Below are 19,948 nucleotides of genomic sequence, written 5' to 3'. Positions count from 1 at the left end.
GTACTGAATAGAGAAGGGCAGTGGCCAGAGACTCCCTGCCCATCTCCAAAGCAAAGAGCAATCCAGTTTTGGGGCAGAAGCTTGGTCTTAGCTTGGTTCCGATAACAAAGCCAGGCTCTAAAGCCAATCAAATTAGCTGTTGAAGATCTGAATCCGCTTGGATATGGAGTTCCCCATTACAGCTGTGGAGAGGGGTTAAGGGAGGATAATATACCGATAAAAAATCCTTCTACTCTTGTATTTTAATTGTTCAGTTTTCCTTCCCTTCTAGGGTACTAGGAATGAACTCTCCTACATGATTTGCGTAGCTCACTCAGTGTATCACATGCTCTGTCACAGAGATTTAGCCCACCCCCGTCCCCAATGACTCTTCATCATATAGGTTATGTCTTTGCTGCACAGTTAACTCAGGTGATCAGCAGCTGGGTCTGAGTGCCCGGGTTAGCCTTGCCCATGTGCAACAGCCACATTGCAAAGTCACACTCAAATTTTTGTGTCCTCACTGGTGCTATGCTCCCCTGTGTGTGTCACTAGGACTTTGGGGCATCTCCCATGGGTCTTTGTGCTGCAGTGCTGTTATCTGTATTGTGGTAGCACCTAGAAACCCTAGAGCAGGACCCCATTGTGCTAGGTGTGATACAAACATAGAACAAAAAGATGGTCCTTGCCCCAAAGAGCTTACAGTCTAGAGAAGTGTAGTGGCTCCTTGAGTCCTTCCCAGTGAATTGTGGGAAAACTTGTCTATCCTTCTGGGCACTTGGGAGAGGGGAATTGTGGGAAGGTATTGGAGAACTCTCAGGCTAAACCACTCAAGCACTATGTTCTCACTCCAAAGTGGGTGGCTTACTAGCCCAGGTGAAAGCCTCACTTAACCTGTAGCCTCGAGTGCCCTTGAAGGCGGCAGTGAAGACAGCGTCTGATAAGAGCTTTAAATCCTAAGGGCAACATTGTCAGAAGTGGCTAGTGATTCTGCGTGACTTAGCTAGCCTGAGTTTAAAACACCACCGCACTCGGGTCAGAGGGTTTTGTGTGTGTGGAGATGAGGCTAGGGGCAACCCCTGAGTAAGAGCAGTGAAGACTCAGGGCTCCTTGGTAGCCAAAGTCTTGATTGTGATCTGGTGAAAAGAACAACACTGGTACTGTAGCAGGGTGGCTGAGGCTGAGTAGGAATCTTCTCAGCTGACTGTCCCCAGCGCAGGACTCAGAACTTCTTTGCTAGAGAAACACCAATGGCCTTTTCTAGTGAGTTTCAGGAAAAACAACATGATAAAAAGCAAAGGCCTTGTGAGTATTATCTAATGTTGGCAGAGAGCTTGGACTCTGTCTCCACTTTTATGGCAGGCTTTGTAGCTCTGGAACAGCAGCAGCCATTCAGTGTCTGAGATGGATGGACAGAGAGATTACTCTGACAAGCCCCTCTCATAGACAAAAGTCCAGCGTTGTGATGTCTCCATTGGCTTAGGTAAGTGCAAGAGGCCTTTGGCTCTCCGAAGCTCCAGTCTTCCAGTTTACCAACAAGGGACTACTTATATGTTTGCTTATGCATTTACTTTTCATACTCATAAATGTCATCTTTCCTTATGAGTTGTTCCTGTTTGTCTTCTGCCCTTTGATGCTAAGGAGCAGGAACTTCACGAACACACTGCAACGCTGGAATGAAGAAACAAACTACATCTGTTACGGCAGCACTTTTGATGACACTGATCGGGTTGGCACTCGGGGCATTCAGCACTGTGAGGCCTTTGATAGGCTCTTTGTGTGCTTGTGTGCCTGTTTATAATGCATGCGTAACCTGCAGCTTTGAGTATTCCATCATACTGTTTCAACCTTCTTTGTAGCAATTGTTCTCCACTATAAAACTCAGCTCTAGCCATTCAGGAATTATACTTTCAATGAAACCCAGTATTTTGGATTAGGACAGGAGCTATGAATACTATACATGGGCAGGTCTATGCCTCAAAAAGAAAAAAAAAAAGTGGTAACTCAGATTAGCTAAATCAACTTAAAATGGCAGTAAAGACACAGAAACTTTGCTCTGAACTTGGGTTAGCAGCTCAAGTTCAAAAGGCAGCCTGGGATTGAACTCACTCTTCTAACCCAGGTTAAAAACAGAGTTGCAATGTCTTCACCACTATTTTAGTCTAAGTTAGCTAACGTGGGTTAGCTAACCTGAGTTAAGAACATCCCTTTCTGTGCAGTGTAGACATAGCTGTATTCGTTAGCACTAGCTTAAGAAATGGGGCCTGCATAGACTTGTGAGAGCACTAGAACGGAATGGATAGTACTCATAGAATAGATTCCTTCAGTGCCTTTTATATGAGGGATCTAGAAACTGCTTTACAAACTCATGAGTTTTAGACAACACAGTGGCTGGATAGGCAAATAAGACAGCCATCATGAGTTCAGTGACAGCTCGCACACAGCCATAGAAATCTGTTTCAAATGGAGAGATGGTAACCCAGGTGTTGTCAACAGCATTTTTTATTCCCTCTATTGTCGAAAGGTGCCAGTGGGTTGTTAGCTTGTCCCAGAGAGAGGCATTAGGAGCCTGTTTGCTCTCCTGTCCAGATACTAACACCTCTTTGCTTCAGCACCCCCTTCTCCTCAGAAGTCACTCCACCGTCGGCATGGGTTAGCCTGGGAAAATGCATTGCCCAGACTTCTAGCCCAGAAGCTAGCCTGCTGCCCACTGAACCACACTAAAACTAACAGTGTCCATGTAGCCAGCTCCAGCACCAGCCAATGCGAAATATCTCTCATGTACCAGGTAGGAAGAAACCAACTAATAAGAAAATATTTACATTAAACATTAATCACTGTTCTATGTGGTGCTGTGTGGATAGGGAAAAACAGGAAGATTAAGGTGATTGGAAGCACAGAAACCTCGAAGCTTTGTGTACAATGGAACCTTGATAATCGGAACCTTGATTAGACAGTCTGTTATCTGAAGGTCAGACTTGACCCCCAAGATTTGATATCATTCTATGGAAAACGTTGTTTATTAAAGTCCTTAAGCATTTAAACCTGCAGTTTGTGAACTCCACAACAAAAAGGTTTTTCCCTGAGGAATATGTAAATTCAGCTGCCTTTTTTCTGCAGGGTTTTCCTAAACTCAGTAGGCACTTGGCTCCACTAAACCCATTTAAACAAATCTTTAATTATCTAGATAAACTTCATGTCCCCAGTTCCAGTCAGATAATTGAGGTTACTCTGTGTCTGTTGGAGAATTTCTGAGCCTATGTCTACTCTGTAGTAAAACACTCACAGCTGGCCCAGGTCAGCTGGCACGGGCTATGGTTTCGGTATAAAATTGCAGTGTAGACAGTTGGTGTCCCAGAGCCTGGGCTCCAGCCTGAGTCCAAATATCTTGCAGTGTTATAGCCAAGCAGCCTGAGCCCCATCAGCCTGAGTCAGCTGACCACGGGTGTTTTATTGAAGTATAGACATACCCTGAGCAACCATCTAAATAGTTTCTGGCTATCCTGTCCCACTTAGTGGGAGCACACAGCTTTGACACATATTTCCTTAGCAGAGTTGTGTGCAGATTCTGTAACGTAGACAAATAGGTACAGGGATCTGTGTGTTGACCAAAGTCTTTCTGAACTAAACCAGATTTCAACTCTGGTCCCCAGAAGTGAAAGGGCAATGTATTTACTCCCTTTGCTGCAGCAGGCAATTAGTTAACTTTCCAGACTCAGTTTAGCATTGCTGGGTTTCTTACCTTCTCAGCTGGCTTCTCCACTGCAGAATCTCTGAGATGAAATTCAGAGATGTCAGGCCCCCTTCCTGTCACAGACTAACACTAGATTACATGAACTGCCAGTCAGCCATTATTTCATTGTCACAGAGATGCTTGTTTCTGATGAGGCAGATTCAGGTTGGCAAATCGCCTTGCATTTAAATCTTAATGGCTAATGTCCACGGGAAAATGACAGCCATTGCTCTTGTCTGCTGTCATAGAAATCCAGCTCAGCGGGTCCCAAGCACAATATCTAGACTCCACTCTGAGAGGGCAGGTTTCCTCCTTAAGGTGGCACACAGGTTCCATTCCAGATGGGCACAGAAATCCAGGTCTCATAGTGGCTAATGAAATCCAGTTCAGGTACTTGCCATTCCCAGAGAAACTGCATCAGACAAGGAGGGATTCATGGTCTATCAGTAACTATGGTTTTGCTTTTCAAATGGGGACCCCTAAGTGAAATATTGGACTGAATTTTGATGACTTCCTGGAATGGATTTTGGATCTGCTTCTGGAACTAGCAGAGTAAACCAAGGAAGGATGAGGAATGGGGGAAGTACCTTTATGGGCCAGATGAGCAAGACTACTGCGATCAGCAGGTGGACATGACAGACATTGATGGAGCAAAATCCCTTAAATTACAGACCTGGTGTCAAGGGAGATGGGCTAATGTGGGAGAATCAACCCTTAGGTAGGAGTGAACAGTACCTATAGTTCTGTTCTGGTTGACTGGGATGCCAGCTGAACTTGGACATACGCAAACCGAACCTGGACAGATCTCAGAAGGTGATCGTTAGCACTCTTGCTGGTTTGTTGAAATTATTTCCATTTATACAGTCTTGCTTGCCACTAACCCAGTCATTATGGTAGTACCTCTTCTCCTGGTCCAAAAGGCACCAGACCAAAGGTCTTATGAGGACTACATCTGTTGATTAGTAATTAGTGGCTCATTCACGCCTTTGGGCCTCATACCATTTCTCAGGCTATCCACAGAAGTGGACACAATAAGCAAATCTATTTTATTAGGGCATAAACTTCAGGAGCCTTGACTGAGGACAGCCATACACTATAACCACAAAAAATCACAATGCTGCATGGGACATTGTAGCAGGGTGGACCCTGCTCCGGGGTTTTTAAGGGGTTTAAAAGTGGCCTAGCAGGGCTTGAGAGCTGCTGCTCCAAAAAGCTGGGCTGATTGAGGAAGTGGCTGCAGCTGGGGGCCACGCCCCAAACTGAGAAGCAGGGCCTTATAAGAAGGCAGGGAAGCCAGAAGCCAGACAGTCTCTCTCTGCCTTCAGAGAGGGATGGGCCTGGCTGCTTAGCTTGAGATTGGATACCTGAGTGCAGCAGGGCTGGGGAAGGCTGAGGAGCCGGGGAGCTCCAGCCTAGAAAGCCCCAGGCTGCGGCCTAGAAGTGGGCCAATAGGTACTGGGGGTTGCAGGGGGCAACCTAGGGGTAGGCCAAGGCAGCAGGTCCAAACCCAACTTTGCCTGTGATGAGTAGGCTGATACTGCAGTCTGTCCCAAAGTGTGGGGCTAGACAATGACTGGCAGTAGCCAATACTGAGGCAAGGTAGGGATAGAGGGTGGGGGTTCCCTGAGAGAGAAAGGGAGACCCAGAGAGAGAAAGGGGTCGCTGCTAGGGGGCAGCGCCCCATGTAGAAGGGCACCGGGTCCAGGGAGGGACACGGGGGGCCTACGAACAGGTGGATCACCGGCCTGCAGAGGGTGCTCCAGTGCTAGACTGAGCTAAATACGGAGAGCAACCAGCAGGAGGCGCTGCAGGGGTGTTACAGACATAGACAATGTTAGTAGCTGAGTCCTGAATCTTCCCATGACGGGGGACTTGCACTCTGAAAGGTAAATGTGTTCTGAGCATGGGAAGCTAGTGTTGGGCATTGCTGGAAGTTTACCAGTTCCAACTCTTTTATATCCAAGATACCCAACAGGACAAATCACCAGAAGAGGCAGGAGAGTAACTAGGGTATGATTACATTGCAATTAGAGTTGTCTGTCTAAGGGTGCTGCAGTCACCTGAGCTAGCTTTGAATAACAATAGTAGTGAAACCATGGCAGCATGGGGGGCAGCAGGACTGTACAAGCCCACTGGGGACACTGTTATGTAATCACGCCGCTGCTACGTAATCCATGTTGCGCAGCTTCACTGTTATTGTTCAAGCTAGCTAGATCAAAGCAAGCTCAGGTATGTCTACAGGTGCTGCAGCCTCACCTCTGATTGCAGTGTAGATATACCCTAGTACAGGGGTAGTCAATTATTTTTTGTCAAGGACCAAATTTCTTGGTCAAAATAATAATAAAGATAAATAAGTAAATACAAAGATTTCAAGGTCCATTCAAAAGTGTCCGGCAGTCCAGATTTGGCCCACAGTCCGCCTATTGACTGCCCCTGCCCTAGAAGTTGGTGGCAAGTCAATAATACCAATAAGGTTGTTCAGTTGTGGTTATATTCGCGTGTGTGTGTCTTTCTTTCTGTACATTCAATGGAGAGTTTTGCCAAGTACCTGTCATGATGCGTTATGGGAAAACAAAGCATCTCCTTCTACTCCCCGTCATGCCAACGCACCTCCTCCCGTCCTGATTTGTAAATTACTATTAAGTGCTGACGGGAAGGACATAGAATGAACTGTCAGGAGTAAGAGCAGTAATCATGGCTCATGTGTCAACATGAGTTTGTCGTTAGATTCCTTCTTCCTCCTCATTCTGGGATCCTTACCAGTTTTCATTTTGACTCTCTTAAGCAACCTGAACAGACAGATGAGGAGAAGAAATACCAAAGAGGACAGATGAGGGGCATAATTTGCTAAATGGGCAGGTGAAGGGATTAAAGTGGTGGAGAGTAATTCCCTGGAAAACTTCAAATGGCAAAATGATTTTACCCAGACATGGAATATAAAGTGCCCTGTGTTCAGTACTTCCTTTCCAACCACGGCTGACTAGTGCTGTCCTTGCTAATTAGTTTGCTCCTTGACTGCTTCACTGATGTCATAGTCTACTATCTGTGACCTCACAGTTATTGTGGTGACACATTCATTGGAATTGATGGGAGGCAGGGGGGAATAGAAACCAGAGTCATACTGGTCCTTGCTGAACATCTGGACTGCAAGTGCTAGGCTGGGCCTGGCTGGAGGTGGATTACTTGCCTTTTTTCAGCCTTGACTGTAAATTAGTTAGCATTCCCACCAGGCTTTGAAGTTCTAAAGCAACATATACATGCTAATTATTACTTAAATCACAGTAAAATAAAAATGAACCAATCCAGTGTAACAGTCACTGAAGCCCCTTGCCCCTCTCTGTTCCTTCACATGGAGGCAGCACATCCTTCTCTCTGGGGGAGAACCTATGAATAGCCTCTGCTCCCTCGCAGCACTGCATGAAGAACACTCTCTGGCAGGCCTCAGTGCCCGCCAGATCAGAGGTCATTTCATGACCCCAGTTACCTGTTGCATAGCCTTATTTAAGGCTGTTCACTATTGCCTCCTGCTCTTTTCCTGTGCTGACAGCCCCTGCGATTCAGAATTGTGCGTCCTCCGTCCTTTCTCTTTCCTGAAATACTTTGGATGCATTCTAATGTACTTGGAAGTTAGGGGCTGAGGGCACAAGGAGAGGCTGGAATATGTAGATTACGCACTACACAAGCTGCTGCCACATATATGCACTGGAAATTGCATCTCTCCGCACTGGCTCGCAGCATACTCTGCTCTTCCAGGCCTGGTCTACACTAGGACTTTAATTCGAATTTAGCAGCGTTAATTCGAACTAACCGCTCAACCGTCCACACCAGGAAGCCATTTAATTCGAACTAGAGGGCTCTTTAGTTCGAATTTGGTACTCCACCTCGACAGGTGGAGTAGCGCTAAATTCGACATGGCTAGCTCGAATTAGGCTAGGTGTGGACGCTAATCGAACTTAGTAGCTCTGGGAGCTATCCCACAGTGCACCACTCTGTTGACGCTCTGGACAGCAGTCCGAGCTTGGATTCTCTGACCAGCCACACAGGAAATGACCCGGGAAAATTTGAATTCCTTTTCCTGTCTGGGCACTTTGAATCTGACGTCCTGGCTGGACATCGGGGCGAGCTCCGCAGCACCTGCAACGATGCAGAGCTCTCCAGCAGAGGAGTCCGGCCAATCCAAGAATAGAAAGAGGTCCCCAACATGGACAGACCGGGAAGTCCTGGATCTGATCGCTGTGTGGGGCGAGGAGTCTGTGCTCTCGGAGCTGCGCTCCAACAAGCGGAATGCAAAGACCTTCGAGAAGGTCTCTAAAGCAATGATAGAGAAAGGATACAGCCGGGATGCGATGCAGTGCCGCGTGAAAGTCAAGGACCTGAGACAAGGTTACCAAAAAGTCAGAGCGGCAAACGGACGCTCCGGAGCACAGCCCCAGACATGCCGCTTCTACGAGGCACTGCATGCCATTCTCGGTGGGTCTGCCACCACTGCCCCACCAGTGACCGTGGACTCTGAGGATGGCATAGTGTACCTGGACAGTTCCTCGGCGATGTTTGCCGATGGGGAAGATGAGGAAGGGTTTGTGGAGGACGGCGCAGGCGACAGCGAACACAATACCGCTTGCCCTGACAGCCAGGATCTCTTCATCACCCTCACAGAGATCCCCTACCAACCCTCCCCGCCCGTTAACCCAGACTCAGAATCAGGGGAAGGATCAGGCAGTAAGTGCTATAAACATGGAAACTTTTATTTTTTAAAAAACAGGTATAGAAAAAATAGAAATACTATATACAAAATTTTACATGTCAAACTATATAAATAGTAGGTCCACACATATAGGGATTGAACAATAATCCTCTTGGGACAGTTCAACAAAGCTCTCAGAGAGCAGCTCGAAAAGCCTCCGCAGGAGGTTCCTGGGGAGAGGTGCCTTATTCGGTGCTCCATGGAAGCACACTCTTCCGCGCCAGGAGATCCTAATGTAGAGAGGAATCATCGCCTCCACCAGCATTGCTGCATATGGTCCTGGTCTGTGCAGGGCTTCCAGTAGCATCCGCTCTCTCTGACTGCGAGTGACCCGCCTCAGGGTGATGTCGGTCTGGACAGGCTGCATCTAAGTCGGGCAATTAGTGTATTGTTACTATTGTTAACGGTTTACAATTAGGTTGCATAACAACGACCCTCGCTTAACAGCCACGTGCTGGAGGCCAGAGAGAACAAGCAGACATTGATCTTTCCCGTGCACTGGCGGGAGGGGCTGGAAAAGGCTCAGCCTTTCTGCTTTCCAGATTGCCTTTAGCAGGAGAGCACAGCTATCCACTAACTGATAAGCATGATCTACTTTAAGGCTTACCAGGACTGTCTGCAAGACGGATTATGCTGTATCTCCCCGCTTGTCCGCTCTCCTGTGCAATGGCGCCGCCAATGAGAGCGTATTCCGAAATCTCGAACTTTTCCTGAGATCTCGTGAGACTTGGTGCCCTGTATGGTCTTGTTCAGAGAAACTGACTAGACTGTGTTCACTGTTCGCAAACATGTATCTGTTCAAGGAAATCATTTACTGTTTCCCATCACACAGCTTCTGCTCTTTCCCGGACTGCCCCGGCATCCCCCTCGCAGAGGCTGGCTCAGATTAGGCGGCGAAAGAAAAAGACTCGGGAAGAGATGTTCGCGGAACTGATGTCCTGCTCCAGAGCCGAGGCGGCAGAGCAGGGACAGTGGAGGGAGAGCCTATGTCAACAGCATCGCACACACATCGAACGGGAGGATAGGTGGCGGCAGGAAGACCATCAGGCGACTCAAACGCTGCTTGGGCTAATGAGGGAGCAAACGGACACGCTCCGGCGCCTTGTTGATGTGCTGCAGGACCGCTGGCAGGAGGAGAGAGCCCCCCTGCACTGTATCTGCAACCACCCTCCAACGCCAAGAAGTCCTGTCCCCCCCCTCACCGAAAATTACAAGACGGAGGGGCGGTAGGGGCCGTGAGAACTGTCACTGCACCACAGCTGAGCGCTAATGTTCCACACACCTCTGACGCTATAACTGTTTAGAAGCGCTTCCCTTACAGGATCACCCAGTCCCAAATCCAAGTTTCATCACCCCACTATGTAGTAGATTAATAAAAGCTGTTTGCTGTTGTTCACTCTTTCCGTCACGTCTTTCGTGTCAGAAGACTGTGTATGTAGGGGGGGGGCAGGGGATTTATAATTGCACGGGATAGCCTACATTAGCAGGGTACAGACTATCGGGGGCAGGATCAACTGCAGGTCACACACAGACTGCATTCAGTAGTCACCAGGGTCCCTCTGTGTGGTGTATGCTGCCCCGGGTCATTCTGTGATGTGTACGCTTGTCCACGGTCCTAGCGCCTGCCACCCCCTAATGTTAAGGCATGCTGCCCTTACCATGCACTTCCACCGTAGGCGCGATCCTCTCCGCTGCCCTGAGCCCTAACAAGAGCCCTCATCCACGGACAGATACTCACCCTTCCCCCACACCCCTCACCCCTTCCTACGCCCAAACCCACAGCCCAGAGCCTGCATCCAAATCCCTATGCAAAGACGGCACCACTCGCCCCTTCCTGCAAACCCACCCCTACATGCACAACCACTTGAAACCGTCCCCCACTCCAGAGACCTATGTAGGAGCAGGAGGCTGTCCGTCCTGTATTGTACAAGCGGTCTGTACATCAGTGCACACCGTACCCAGCACAGTATGCGTCCATGTTTCAAACCCTGAACAGAAATGCAAAGTAAAGGAAAGATTTATTAAAAATAAGTGTTCCATTTAATTTGTTTAAAAACGTGTTTTGGAAGTGGGGGAAACTTGGAGAACGGGGTATGTAACCGCAGATCTCACTCAACACATAGAGACACAGGCCCAGGATCAGCTTCTCTTAAAATCAAGTGGAGAGTCATCGGTTACCCTGCTCTCCGAGGAAACTTGCTTTCAAAGCCTCCCGGATACACAGCGCTTCCCGCTGGGATAGTTTTTCGGCACGGGTGTCTGGCTGAGCGTAAACAGCAGCCAGGCGTTTTGCCTCAACCTCCCATCCGGCCAAAAAGGTCTCGCCCTTGCTCTCACAGACATTGTGGAGCACACAGCAAGCAGCAATAACTACGGGGATATTCTTTTCGCTGATGTCCGAGCGAGTCAGTAAGCTCCGCCACCTCCCCTTAAGACGTCCGAAAGCACACTCCACCACCATTCTGCACTTGCTCAGCCGGTAGTTGAAGAGTTCCTTCTCACTGTCCAAGGCGCCTGTATAGGGCTTCATGAGCCAGGGCATTAGCGGGTAGGCTGGGTCCCCGAGGATCACTGTAGGCATCTGCACATCCCCAACCGTTATTTTGTGGTCCGGGAAGAAAGTTCGTGCCTGGAGGCGTCTAAACAGACCAGAGTTCCTGAACACACGCGCGTCATGAACCTTGCCTGCCCACCCGACGAAGATGTTGGTAAAACGTCCCCTATGGTCCACCAGTGCTTGCAGCACCATTGAAAAGTAGCCCTTTCGGTTAATGTACTCGCTGGCCTGGTGGGCTGGTGCCAGGATAGGGATGTGAGTCCCATCTATAGCCCCACCGCAGTTTGGGAATCCCATCGCGGCGAAGCCATCTATGATGTCCTGGACGTTTCCGAGAGTCACTACCTTTGAGAGCAGTTGATCAACGATTGCGTGGGCTACTTGCATCACAGCAACCCCCACGGTAGATTTGCCCACGCCAAAGTGGTTCACTACTGACTGGTAGCTGTCTGGCGTTGCAAATTTCCAGAGGGCTATGGCCACTCGCTTCTGCACACTCAGGGCTGCTCGCATCCGTGTGTCCTGGCGCTTCAGGGCAGGGGCCAGCAAGTCACAGAGTTCAAGGAAAGTGCCCTTACGCATCCTGAAGTTTCGCAGCCACTGTGATTCATCCCAGACCTGCAGCACTATGCGGTCCCACCAGTCCGTGCTGGTTTCCCGGGCCCAGAATCGCCGTTCCACACCATGAACTTGACCCATTGCCACCATGATCTCCACGGCGCGGCGTAACCTGCTTTGTGAGAGGTCTGCGCCACTCTGTGAATTCCTGTCCTCACCGCGCTGCCGGAGCCTCCTCGCCCGATTTCTCAGCAGCTGACTGTGGAAGAGGTGGACGATAAGGTGCGAGGAGTTGACAACGGCCATAAGTGCAGCGATGATCGCAGCGGGCTCCATGCTCGCAGTGCTGTGGCGTACGCACTGTAACTGACAAGAGAAGGGCGCGAACAGATTTCCCGCTGGCGCTTTCAGGGAGAGAGGGCGGGAGTGACGGTTCAATAATGACAGTTACCCAAAACCACCCTCGACACATTTTTTCCCCCAGCAGGCATTGGGGGCTCTACCCAGCATTCCAATGGGCAGCGGGGAGTGCGGGAACTGTGGGATAGCTTCCCACAGTGCACCGCTTCCAAAGTCGACGCTGGCCCCGTGAATGTGGACTCAGAAATTCGAATTAGTGTATTTAGTATAGATACACAAATTCGACTTCATAAGGTCGAATCCACAAATTCGAACTAAGTTGATTCGAAATAGTCTTGTAGTGTAGACAAGGCCCCAGTTGTGTGGGGGTGATGATGGAGGCAGTACAGCTACGCTAATACCCCTCTGTTTTGAATAAAGCTGTTTCCTGCCATTCCAGCCCAGGGTTTTAGCAAATCTCTGCTAGTTCACAACAGTCGTGACCTGCAGCACCTCCATCCTTCTCCAGTCTGTGAATCAGCTTTGATTTTTTGAAAGTAGACATAGCACCCTTGGAAAATCCCCCGGATCAGACCTCAGGGCTTTGGCAGCATAGGAAGGTCCCTTTGGGGAGATACTGATACTGATGCAACGTGCAGTAACTGTGGGAGAAAGCAGCCTGGAAGCTTTATTTCTTTCCTTTGCATGGGGATACCTGTGCCAGTAATGTAAGGTTTTTGATGCAGTTGTCAGGAGCTAGAACCTGATGTAACTAGCACCTTGCTTTCTTTTTGTTTTGGTTACAGTAGGTTAAGTCTCTGTTGCTTATAAGACATATACATGTTTTCCCCTAGCCTCTTTATCTTTAATCTGTTGCCAAATGCTTGACTCTATTTCAGCTGGCAGCAGTTCTAGCAAAATGACAATATTACTAATCCCAGGCTACCCGGAAGGTGCAAGGGTTATCATGTCACCTTTGGACTCAGACTCTGGGGCTGGTGAACATTCAACTGTGTTGTTGAGATGGCGCGTTCAGAAGCAGTGTGTGTAGCAGGATAGGTGTGTCTGATGAGGGCTCCCTGACAAGTGGTACACTCAAAGGTATTACCAGTCTTAAATGAGCTTCCAACTGGTGGGTCGGAGGCAGAGAAGCAGAGTCTATGGATGACAACTCCACAGCCTGGAGGTTGCTGTAATTAACACGGAGGACTGTACCAACGTCCAAATGGCCCCAAGAGTGGGGGAGCATGAGCAGGATCTTAAAGCGACCTTTGCATCCTCCTGCCCCGCTGTGCTGAATGCCCCTCAGCTGCTGATGCAGACCTGGCCCAAAGCTTAGATGTGGATCCATACTTTAGTGGAGATCAAGAGTAATTAGATCCAGAGTTCTCATTTGAGATGATCTCTGTCAGTAACAAACTGAACGGTGCTAAGTGAATGCTGTATATTTCTAATAATAAAGTAATTAAAGTTTCTGGATTCTTTGTATCAAACTTTTATTTCACTTTCTCTTTTTGCCTAGCAGGTAAGATTCCTCATTAACACACAGAGAAGAGAAGGAAGGGCTCCAGCATTCCTAGAGCAATTAAGAGCAGGGCTTTGGGGCGGAGCCTGGAGCTGGAGCATGGAGCAGCTCCAGAGCAGTGGAGCTGCAGGTTTTTGCCTGGAGCTGGAGCGGAGTCGGAGCACAGCTCCAAAGCCCTGGGGAAGTGATAGTATGGTCCTTAGTCAATTTATGCACGCACGCATACATGTCACAAGTTTCTGGAGGTTGATGTGAATTTGCATGCTGCTGCATAGTATCATATGGACCAGCAATAATTGTACAGGTAATTTGTCTCAATGGGCTCTCCCCTAACATTATTGGGATTCCCTGCCACGGTTGTGTGGTGGCGCAGTGCTGCTCATGCAGGTCATAGTCTTTCATGCCTTTAGCGCCCTGGATGCCACCAAACGTCATGAAAATGAAAGATATTATATTCTCAGGGAAATAGAGGGTACTGGGTAGCTTTGGTGCACAAATGGGAGCTGTTGTATGACAAGATTTACTCTTTGTATTGATATGGGTAAGAGCCAGAGTATGTATTTCCGGCTCTCGCTCATTCTCAGGAGTGCCATCCTCCATAATGACTGCCTGCAAAGTGGCTTGGGCCCAGCAGGCATTATGTGCTAAAAGCTTCATTACCTAGAGTCGCTGCAGTTTCATGTACAGTGTGTTCCATCTGATAAAGGCATTTATTCTTGAGTGGCACGTGGTGGGGGAGGGGCATCGGGTGTAAGCAGTACCAAGCTTGAGTGACTTTTTAAAGATGAGGTGCAGGTAGCTTGCTGCTATTGCCCATCAGGTCTTCAAAGGCCTGTGTGGGTCTTGTGGTGCTAACAGTGTCTACACTAATGCATGGCAAAGCCACGCAATTACAACAGGGGCTCGCATGCTTTGAGCGGAGGCCAAAACCCAAGCATTTTCAGTTGTAGTTTGAATGCTGAGGTGTAGCGTACACAATTGCAAACATTGCCTAAGGAGTCCAAGTCCCTGTGGCTATATCAGGTACCCACATGATCTGGATCTTTATCAGCAACCTGTTTTCTTTCTTCTCCATATTGATTCTGTTTTGTGGGACTTGAATTCGGCACTCATGGACAGGGAGGGACTGGTAGCTCTAGTTAGAGACAGGCAGGTGCTGTGCAAACTTCTGATGCATAGCTCTGCCAAAACACCGCAGTCCTCATTTATAGCTCTCCTGCTGCTGTCCTGGGCTTGGGCCCACCCTGTACAGAGAGTGTCAGTCACACTGAATTATGTTCTCCTCCCATACCTCTGAGCAGCCATTGGCCCAATCTCAGAATTACAGGGTATGGAGATGCTGCTCACTTGGTGTTGGGCTCTGAGGGTGCCCCTGCTCTTAACATATCTTATTGGCATCTTTCTTTTGACTCAGTGTCTCTCTTTCCAGTGGGGATGCTAACTGCCTTGTTAGCACTCAGTTAATTTCTCCCAGGAATCTTGGAGTGCTGCCACCACATTCCACCCCGGAGAGGTGCTCTTTGCCATTTCACCTTTTGGCAAAATCAACTACAGCATTTTGCAAAAGTGACAGTGCATTTTGCAAAATGATGGAATGTACGTTTGAGAGAACTGAGTGGGGGGAGGGGAAGCAGGTTTCTGCAATGAGGTTGTGTGAGCCTAGGGAATACTGAGAAAGAGACTATGGGAGGGAATAGCTTTTTCTTTGACCCCCCCTCCCCCAAAATAGTAACACAAACCTACCACAAGGTGGAAATTCCCAATAGCGAAACTAGGAAAGAAATGGCATTAAGTCTGGCCACTGGAGCTGTGTTTTGAATATATTTTTTTAAAACTGTGTTTCTTTGGTAGCAGGTTTTGATCTGTGCTCCAGAGCTGGGAACGGAGGACTAATCATTTGGAAAATCACCAGTTAAAACTTACTGGCTCCCTGTTTCCAAAACAATAAAGGCCAGGCATGCATGCAGGGAGAGAGTCTCTTTATAGCTCTGATTAGGAAGTAATCCAGTGGCACAAGAAGTGCCTGGAGCCAATTCCTGTTTGTAAATGTTAATAATACATGGTGAAAGCATAGATGCCACATATCGCCCAGCTGCTCCTAGTGCGACTGCGGGGCTGGGAGGGAGGGAGCCAGCTGCGCCTGGCTGCAAGACACAAACCTGAACAATTCAAGGAAACTCCCAAAGGAAACCAACAGGCTGCAGGCACAGAGCGTGAGGAGCTAACCGTGAATGGAAAGGCTTCCCACCAATGGTGAGAATTAACAGCCCGCTTTAAGACTGGCTCGCAATCAGTGGGAATGGAAGTGGAGGGAAAGGACTTTGTTTTCAGTATAGATTTCCTTTCTTTCAATATTTTTTTGTTTTTCTCACCCCCTCTCCCCCTTCCCTGTCTAGCCAACAAATAACAACATCAGTAACCTTAAGGAATGAGCTTTCAGCAGCAGGTGCAGTTAGAGGGGCTGTTGTAATGAAGTATCTACACTCAGAGGGGGAGAAGTCACAGAGCCCATAAGCAGAGAGTGCAATGCGAAGTGTAACTAAAGGGCACATCACTCTTGCGTTTTATATCGCCAGATAGAGTTATAGAGCAACAGAGATGATGAGTCATTTATAACAAACACACGAGCACGTATGGAATGGTGGGGTGGCAGAAAGTCTGAATTTGAGATGGTCCTGTTACTTGTAGCTGAAAATGCCACAAGTGCACTATGCTGTTCCTCCCAAAGCAGTTCTCATAGCACCTCACATGCCATATAGCCCACAGATGTGACAGAAGAGCTATTTTACAAAGGTGTTCAATTGTTTTTAGGCTGGGATTTTCAAAGGGTATTAGACACCCAAATCGCTTAAGACTCCTTGAGAACAAAAGTCTTAAACTACTCTGTGTATATCTTATATATCCTGTAAAGCCAGGTGAGGTTCGCGTGTACCAAACGTGCAGGACTTAAAGGGGAAGGAAAGAATTAAACTAATAAATACTTCTGAAAATGCCCTAAAATTGCTTTTCTGTACACAATCAAGGTGGATATAATATTGACTGGAGGTGAGGTTTATATTTGGAAAATTGTTCCCCGCACAGGTGGAATAAGTGACTGACAGTGGGACAAAATGCCCAGAGTTGCATGGTGACTGTATTCATACCATGTAAACTCTTTGGGGGCAGGAACCATCTTTTTGCTGTGTGTTTGTACAGCACCTAGCACAATGGATCCCTGGTCTATGACTGGGGCTCGTAGGGGCTATTGCAATATAAGTAATAATAATAGGGGGAGGGATAGCTCAGTGGTTTGAGTATTGGCCTGCTAAACCCAGGGTTATGAGTTCAATCCTTGAGGGGGACACTTAGGGATCTAGGGCAAAATCAGTACTTGGTCCTGCTAGTGAAAGCAGGGGGCTGGACTCAATGACTATTGGAGGTCCCTTCCAGTTCTAGGAGATTGGTATATCTCCAATTATTACCTTTAATACTTGCATATACAAAATATCCAAAAGCCGAGGATGTCGTTGTGCAGCTGGGTTTTCAACCCCAAAGTCAATAGTGTTCCATATAGTCGAGAACCTTCATTCTCTATGGCTGCTATCTCCACTTCATCAATAGCAGTGGCAGCCATCTTGGATGCATGCACAGGAAATTGTTAGCAATTTTTGATTTGTTTCCTTATAGTCACTGTGAAATTTTAGTTTTGTTCAGAAGTTCCTGGTGTCCCTGGGATGGTTAAGAAGCATCTTTACTTAGGGTGGGGTTTTTTTCCACAATTTTTATGGTGTTTCTAAGAAACCTGAAAGGATACGCTAGTGCCAAGATATGTGCCCCAACTACTTTATTTAGGGCATTGAGATCAGTGGGACTACTGGCATTTGTAAATATTTCTAGGATTGGGTCCTTAGGTTGGAATAAATTTGTTTCTCAAATACATGGGATTTACCCTTCAATGCACTGCAACATCAGAGTTGCCACTCGCTGCAATTAGCTGTTCAAAAATATTTGTAGATATGTCTATATATTTGTTTCTTTTTAAATGTTTTTTTAATGAAAAACTGAAGTAGGAGGAAAAAGAAACTGAAAAGTCTTTTGGTTTTCAAAAACCAACATTCTGAAATATTTTGGGGGTATTAGAGCTTTTTTTTTAACCTTTTTCTCTTTCTTCTCCCCTTTCCTCCGCTCCACCACCCCATTTTTACTCTTTTTTTTTTTTTTTTTGCCTTTCCATTTTGCCATTGGAAAAAGAGGAGAAGATGATGGGGGAGAAAACAGACAACAGAAAGCTGACAATGGAAATCTAAATATTTTCAGCTTTAATTTTTAGTTTCTTAACAAAAAATAAAAATTGCAGTTTTAAAAAAAAGAAGTTTCAAGTTTCCTGCAAAAAAAGTAATGGGCATTTTTTCAACCTGCTCTAGCTCTGATGTTTCTCTTTGAGAGATTAAGGGCCTTGTACACTTATCTCTGCTGATGTCTTATCTGCTAGTAGATTAATTTTGGGCACCAGATCTAGTTTGGTTTATAGGACAATATTAAAGCTAGTTGTTTGCCAATCTCTAGCTGTAATGTTTTCCGTAGCGGGCAAGGGAATGACCCTGGCTAGTGTATGTATGTTTTATTTCCACGTTTTAGGAGTGGCTGTATAAATCTCAAGCAATGGCAGAGTGGAGTGAAGTGTATCACGCTGCCTATTGCCACATGTTCTGTTTATACCACACCAGAGAGATGGGCTGCAGAGCAGCACCAGGGATAAGGCTTTTGCTATCAGTACAGTTGTTCATGTTATCAATATAGTTCCTAGTAGAAATGTAGAATTGCTGTGATTTATTGATAGCTTTTATTCCCCGCTGGTGCTATTTAGATGTATATTTATGCTATAATGGACAGGCTGCACTGAGCTACAAGAAGATATTTCTATCAAGGAGTTCTGATGACAGCAAAAATCACAAGAGGTAGAAAAAGGAGACCGAGAAGTTCTGAGTGTATTGGGATGGAGAATTTTATCACCAGCATACCAAATTAAAATGGTTGCTGTTACATTTCTGGAATACTCTCCATGGATAAGAAACTATCGGAGCTGGGAGCAGGCATCAGAAGCCATGCAGGGATTTTATGGACCAGGTCTCTTATAAAACGTTCTAGAATCATAGGACTGGAAGGGACCTTGAGAGGTCATCTAGTCCAGTCCCCTGCCTCATGGCAGGACTAAGGATTATATAGATAATCCCTGACAGGTGTTTGTCTAACCTGCTCTTAAAAATCTCCAATGATGGAGATTCCACAACCTCCCTACATAATTTATTCCAGTGACTAACCACCCTAACAGTTAAGAAGTTTTTCCTAATGTCCAACCTAAACCTCCCTTGCTGCTATTTAAGCCCATTGCTTCTTGTGCTATCCTTGGAGGTTAAGAAAAACAATTTTTCTCCCTCCTCCTTGTAACAACCTTTTATGTAGATAAAAACTGTTATCATGTCCCCCCTCAGTCTTCTCTTTTCCAGACTAAACAAACCCAGTTTTTTCAATCTTCCCTCATAAGTCATGTTTTATAGTCCTTTAATCATTTTTTTTGCTCTTCTCTGGACTCTCTCCAGTTTGTCCACATCCTTCCTGAAATGTGGGGCCCAGAACTGGACACAATACACCAGTTGAGAGCAGAGTAGAGTGGATCTCATGTCTTGCTTACACTACTTCTAAATATCAGAGGGGTAGTCATGTTAGTCTGGATCTGTAAAAAGTGACAGAGTCCTGTGACACCTTATAGACTAACAGACGTTTTGGAGCATAAGCTTTTGTGGGTGAATATTCACTTCGTCAGACGCATGTGGTGGAAATTTCCAGAGGCAGGTATAAATATGCAGGCAAGAATCAGTCTAGAGATAATGAGGTTAGTTCAATAAGGGAGGAGGAGGTCCTCTTCTAGCAGTTGAGGTGTGAACACCAAGGGAGGAGAAACTGCTTTTGTAGTTGCCTAGCCATTCACAGTCTTTGTTTAATCCTGAGCTGATGGTGTCAAATTTGCAAATGAACTCAAGTTCAGCAGTGTCTCTTTGAAGTCTTGTCCTGAAGTTGTTTTGCTGCAGGATGGCTACCTTTAAATCTGCTATTGTGTGTCCAGGAAGATGGAAGTGTTCTCCTACAGGTTTTTGTATATTGCCATTCCTAATATCTGACTTGTGTCCATTTATCCTTTTACATAGGGGCTGTCCAGTTTGGCCAATGTACATAGCAGAGGGGCATTGCTGGCACATGATGGTGTATATTACATTGGTGGACGTGCAGGTGAATGAACCAGTGATGTTGTGGCTGATCTGGTTAGGTCCTGTGATGGTGTCACTGGTGTAGCTATGTGGGCAGAGTTGGCATCGAGGTTTGTTGCATGGATTGGTTCCTGAGTTAGTTACTATGGTGCGGTGTATAGTTGCTGGTGTGAATATGCTTAAGGTTGGCAGGTTGTCTGTGGGCGAGGACTGGCGCCTGTGAAAGCGAGAGATCGTTGTCCAGGATGGGTTGTAGATCAGTGATGAT

General features: G+C 47.0%; 1 protein-coding gene across 5 annotated transcripts in view; it reads left to right on the top strand.

Annotated features, from left to right (window-relative positions):
- The window catches only part of UNC5B (unc-5 netrin receptor B), a 153,788-nt gene that overhangs the window by 51,787 nt on the left and 82,053 nt on the right, over positions 1–19,948 (top strand). Inside the window, exon 1 of one of the 5 annotated variants that reach the window (XM_045025155.1) lies at positions 15,645–15,688. The exons of the other annotated variants lie outside the window; for them this stretch is intronic. Within the exon in view, the coding sequence (XP_044881090.1) occupies positions 15,667–15,688 (22 nt within the window). The 5' untranslated portion in view covers positions 15,645–15,666. Of the gene's footprint in view, positions 1–15,644; positions 15,689–19,948 lie in introns of those variants that run through there. 5 annotated transcript variants of the gene reach the window in all.

Source organism: Mauremys mutica, chromosome 7, assembly GCF_020497125.1.
Source record: "Mauremys mutica isolate MM-2020 ecotype Southern chromosome 7, ASM2049712v1, whole genome shotgun sequence".
NCBI lineage: Eukaryota > Metazoa > Chordata > Testudines > Geoemydidae > Mauremys > Mauremys mutica.
The sequence above is the reverse complement of the archived record's forward strand: the minus strand, read 5'-3'. Positions and strand labels throughout refer to the sequence as shown.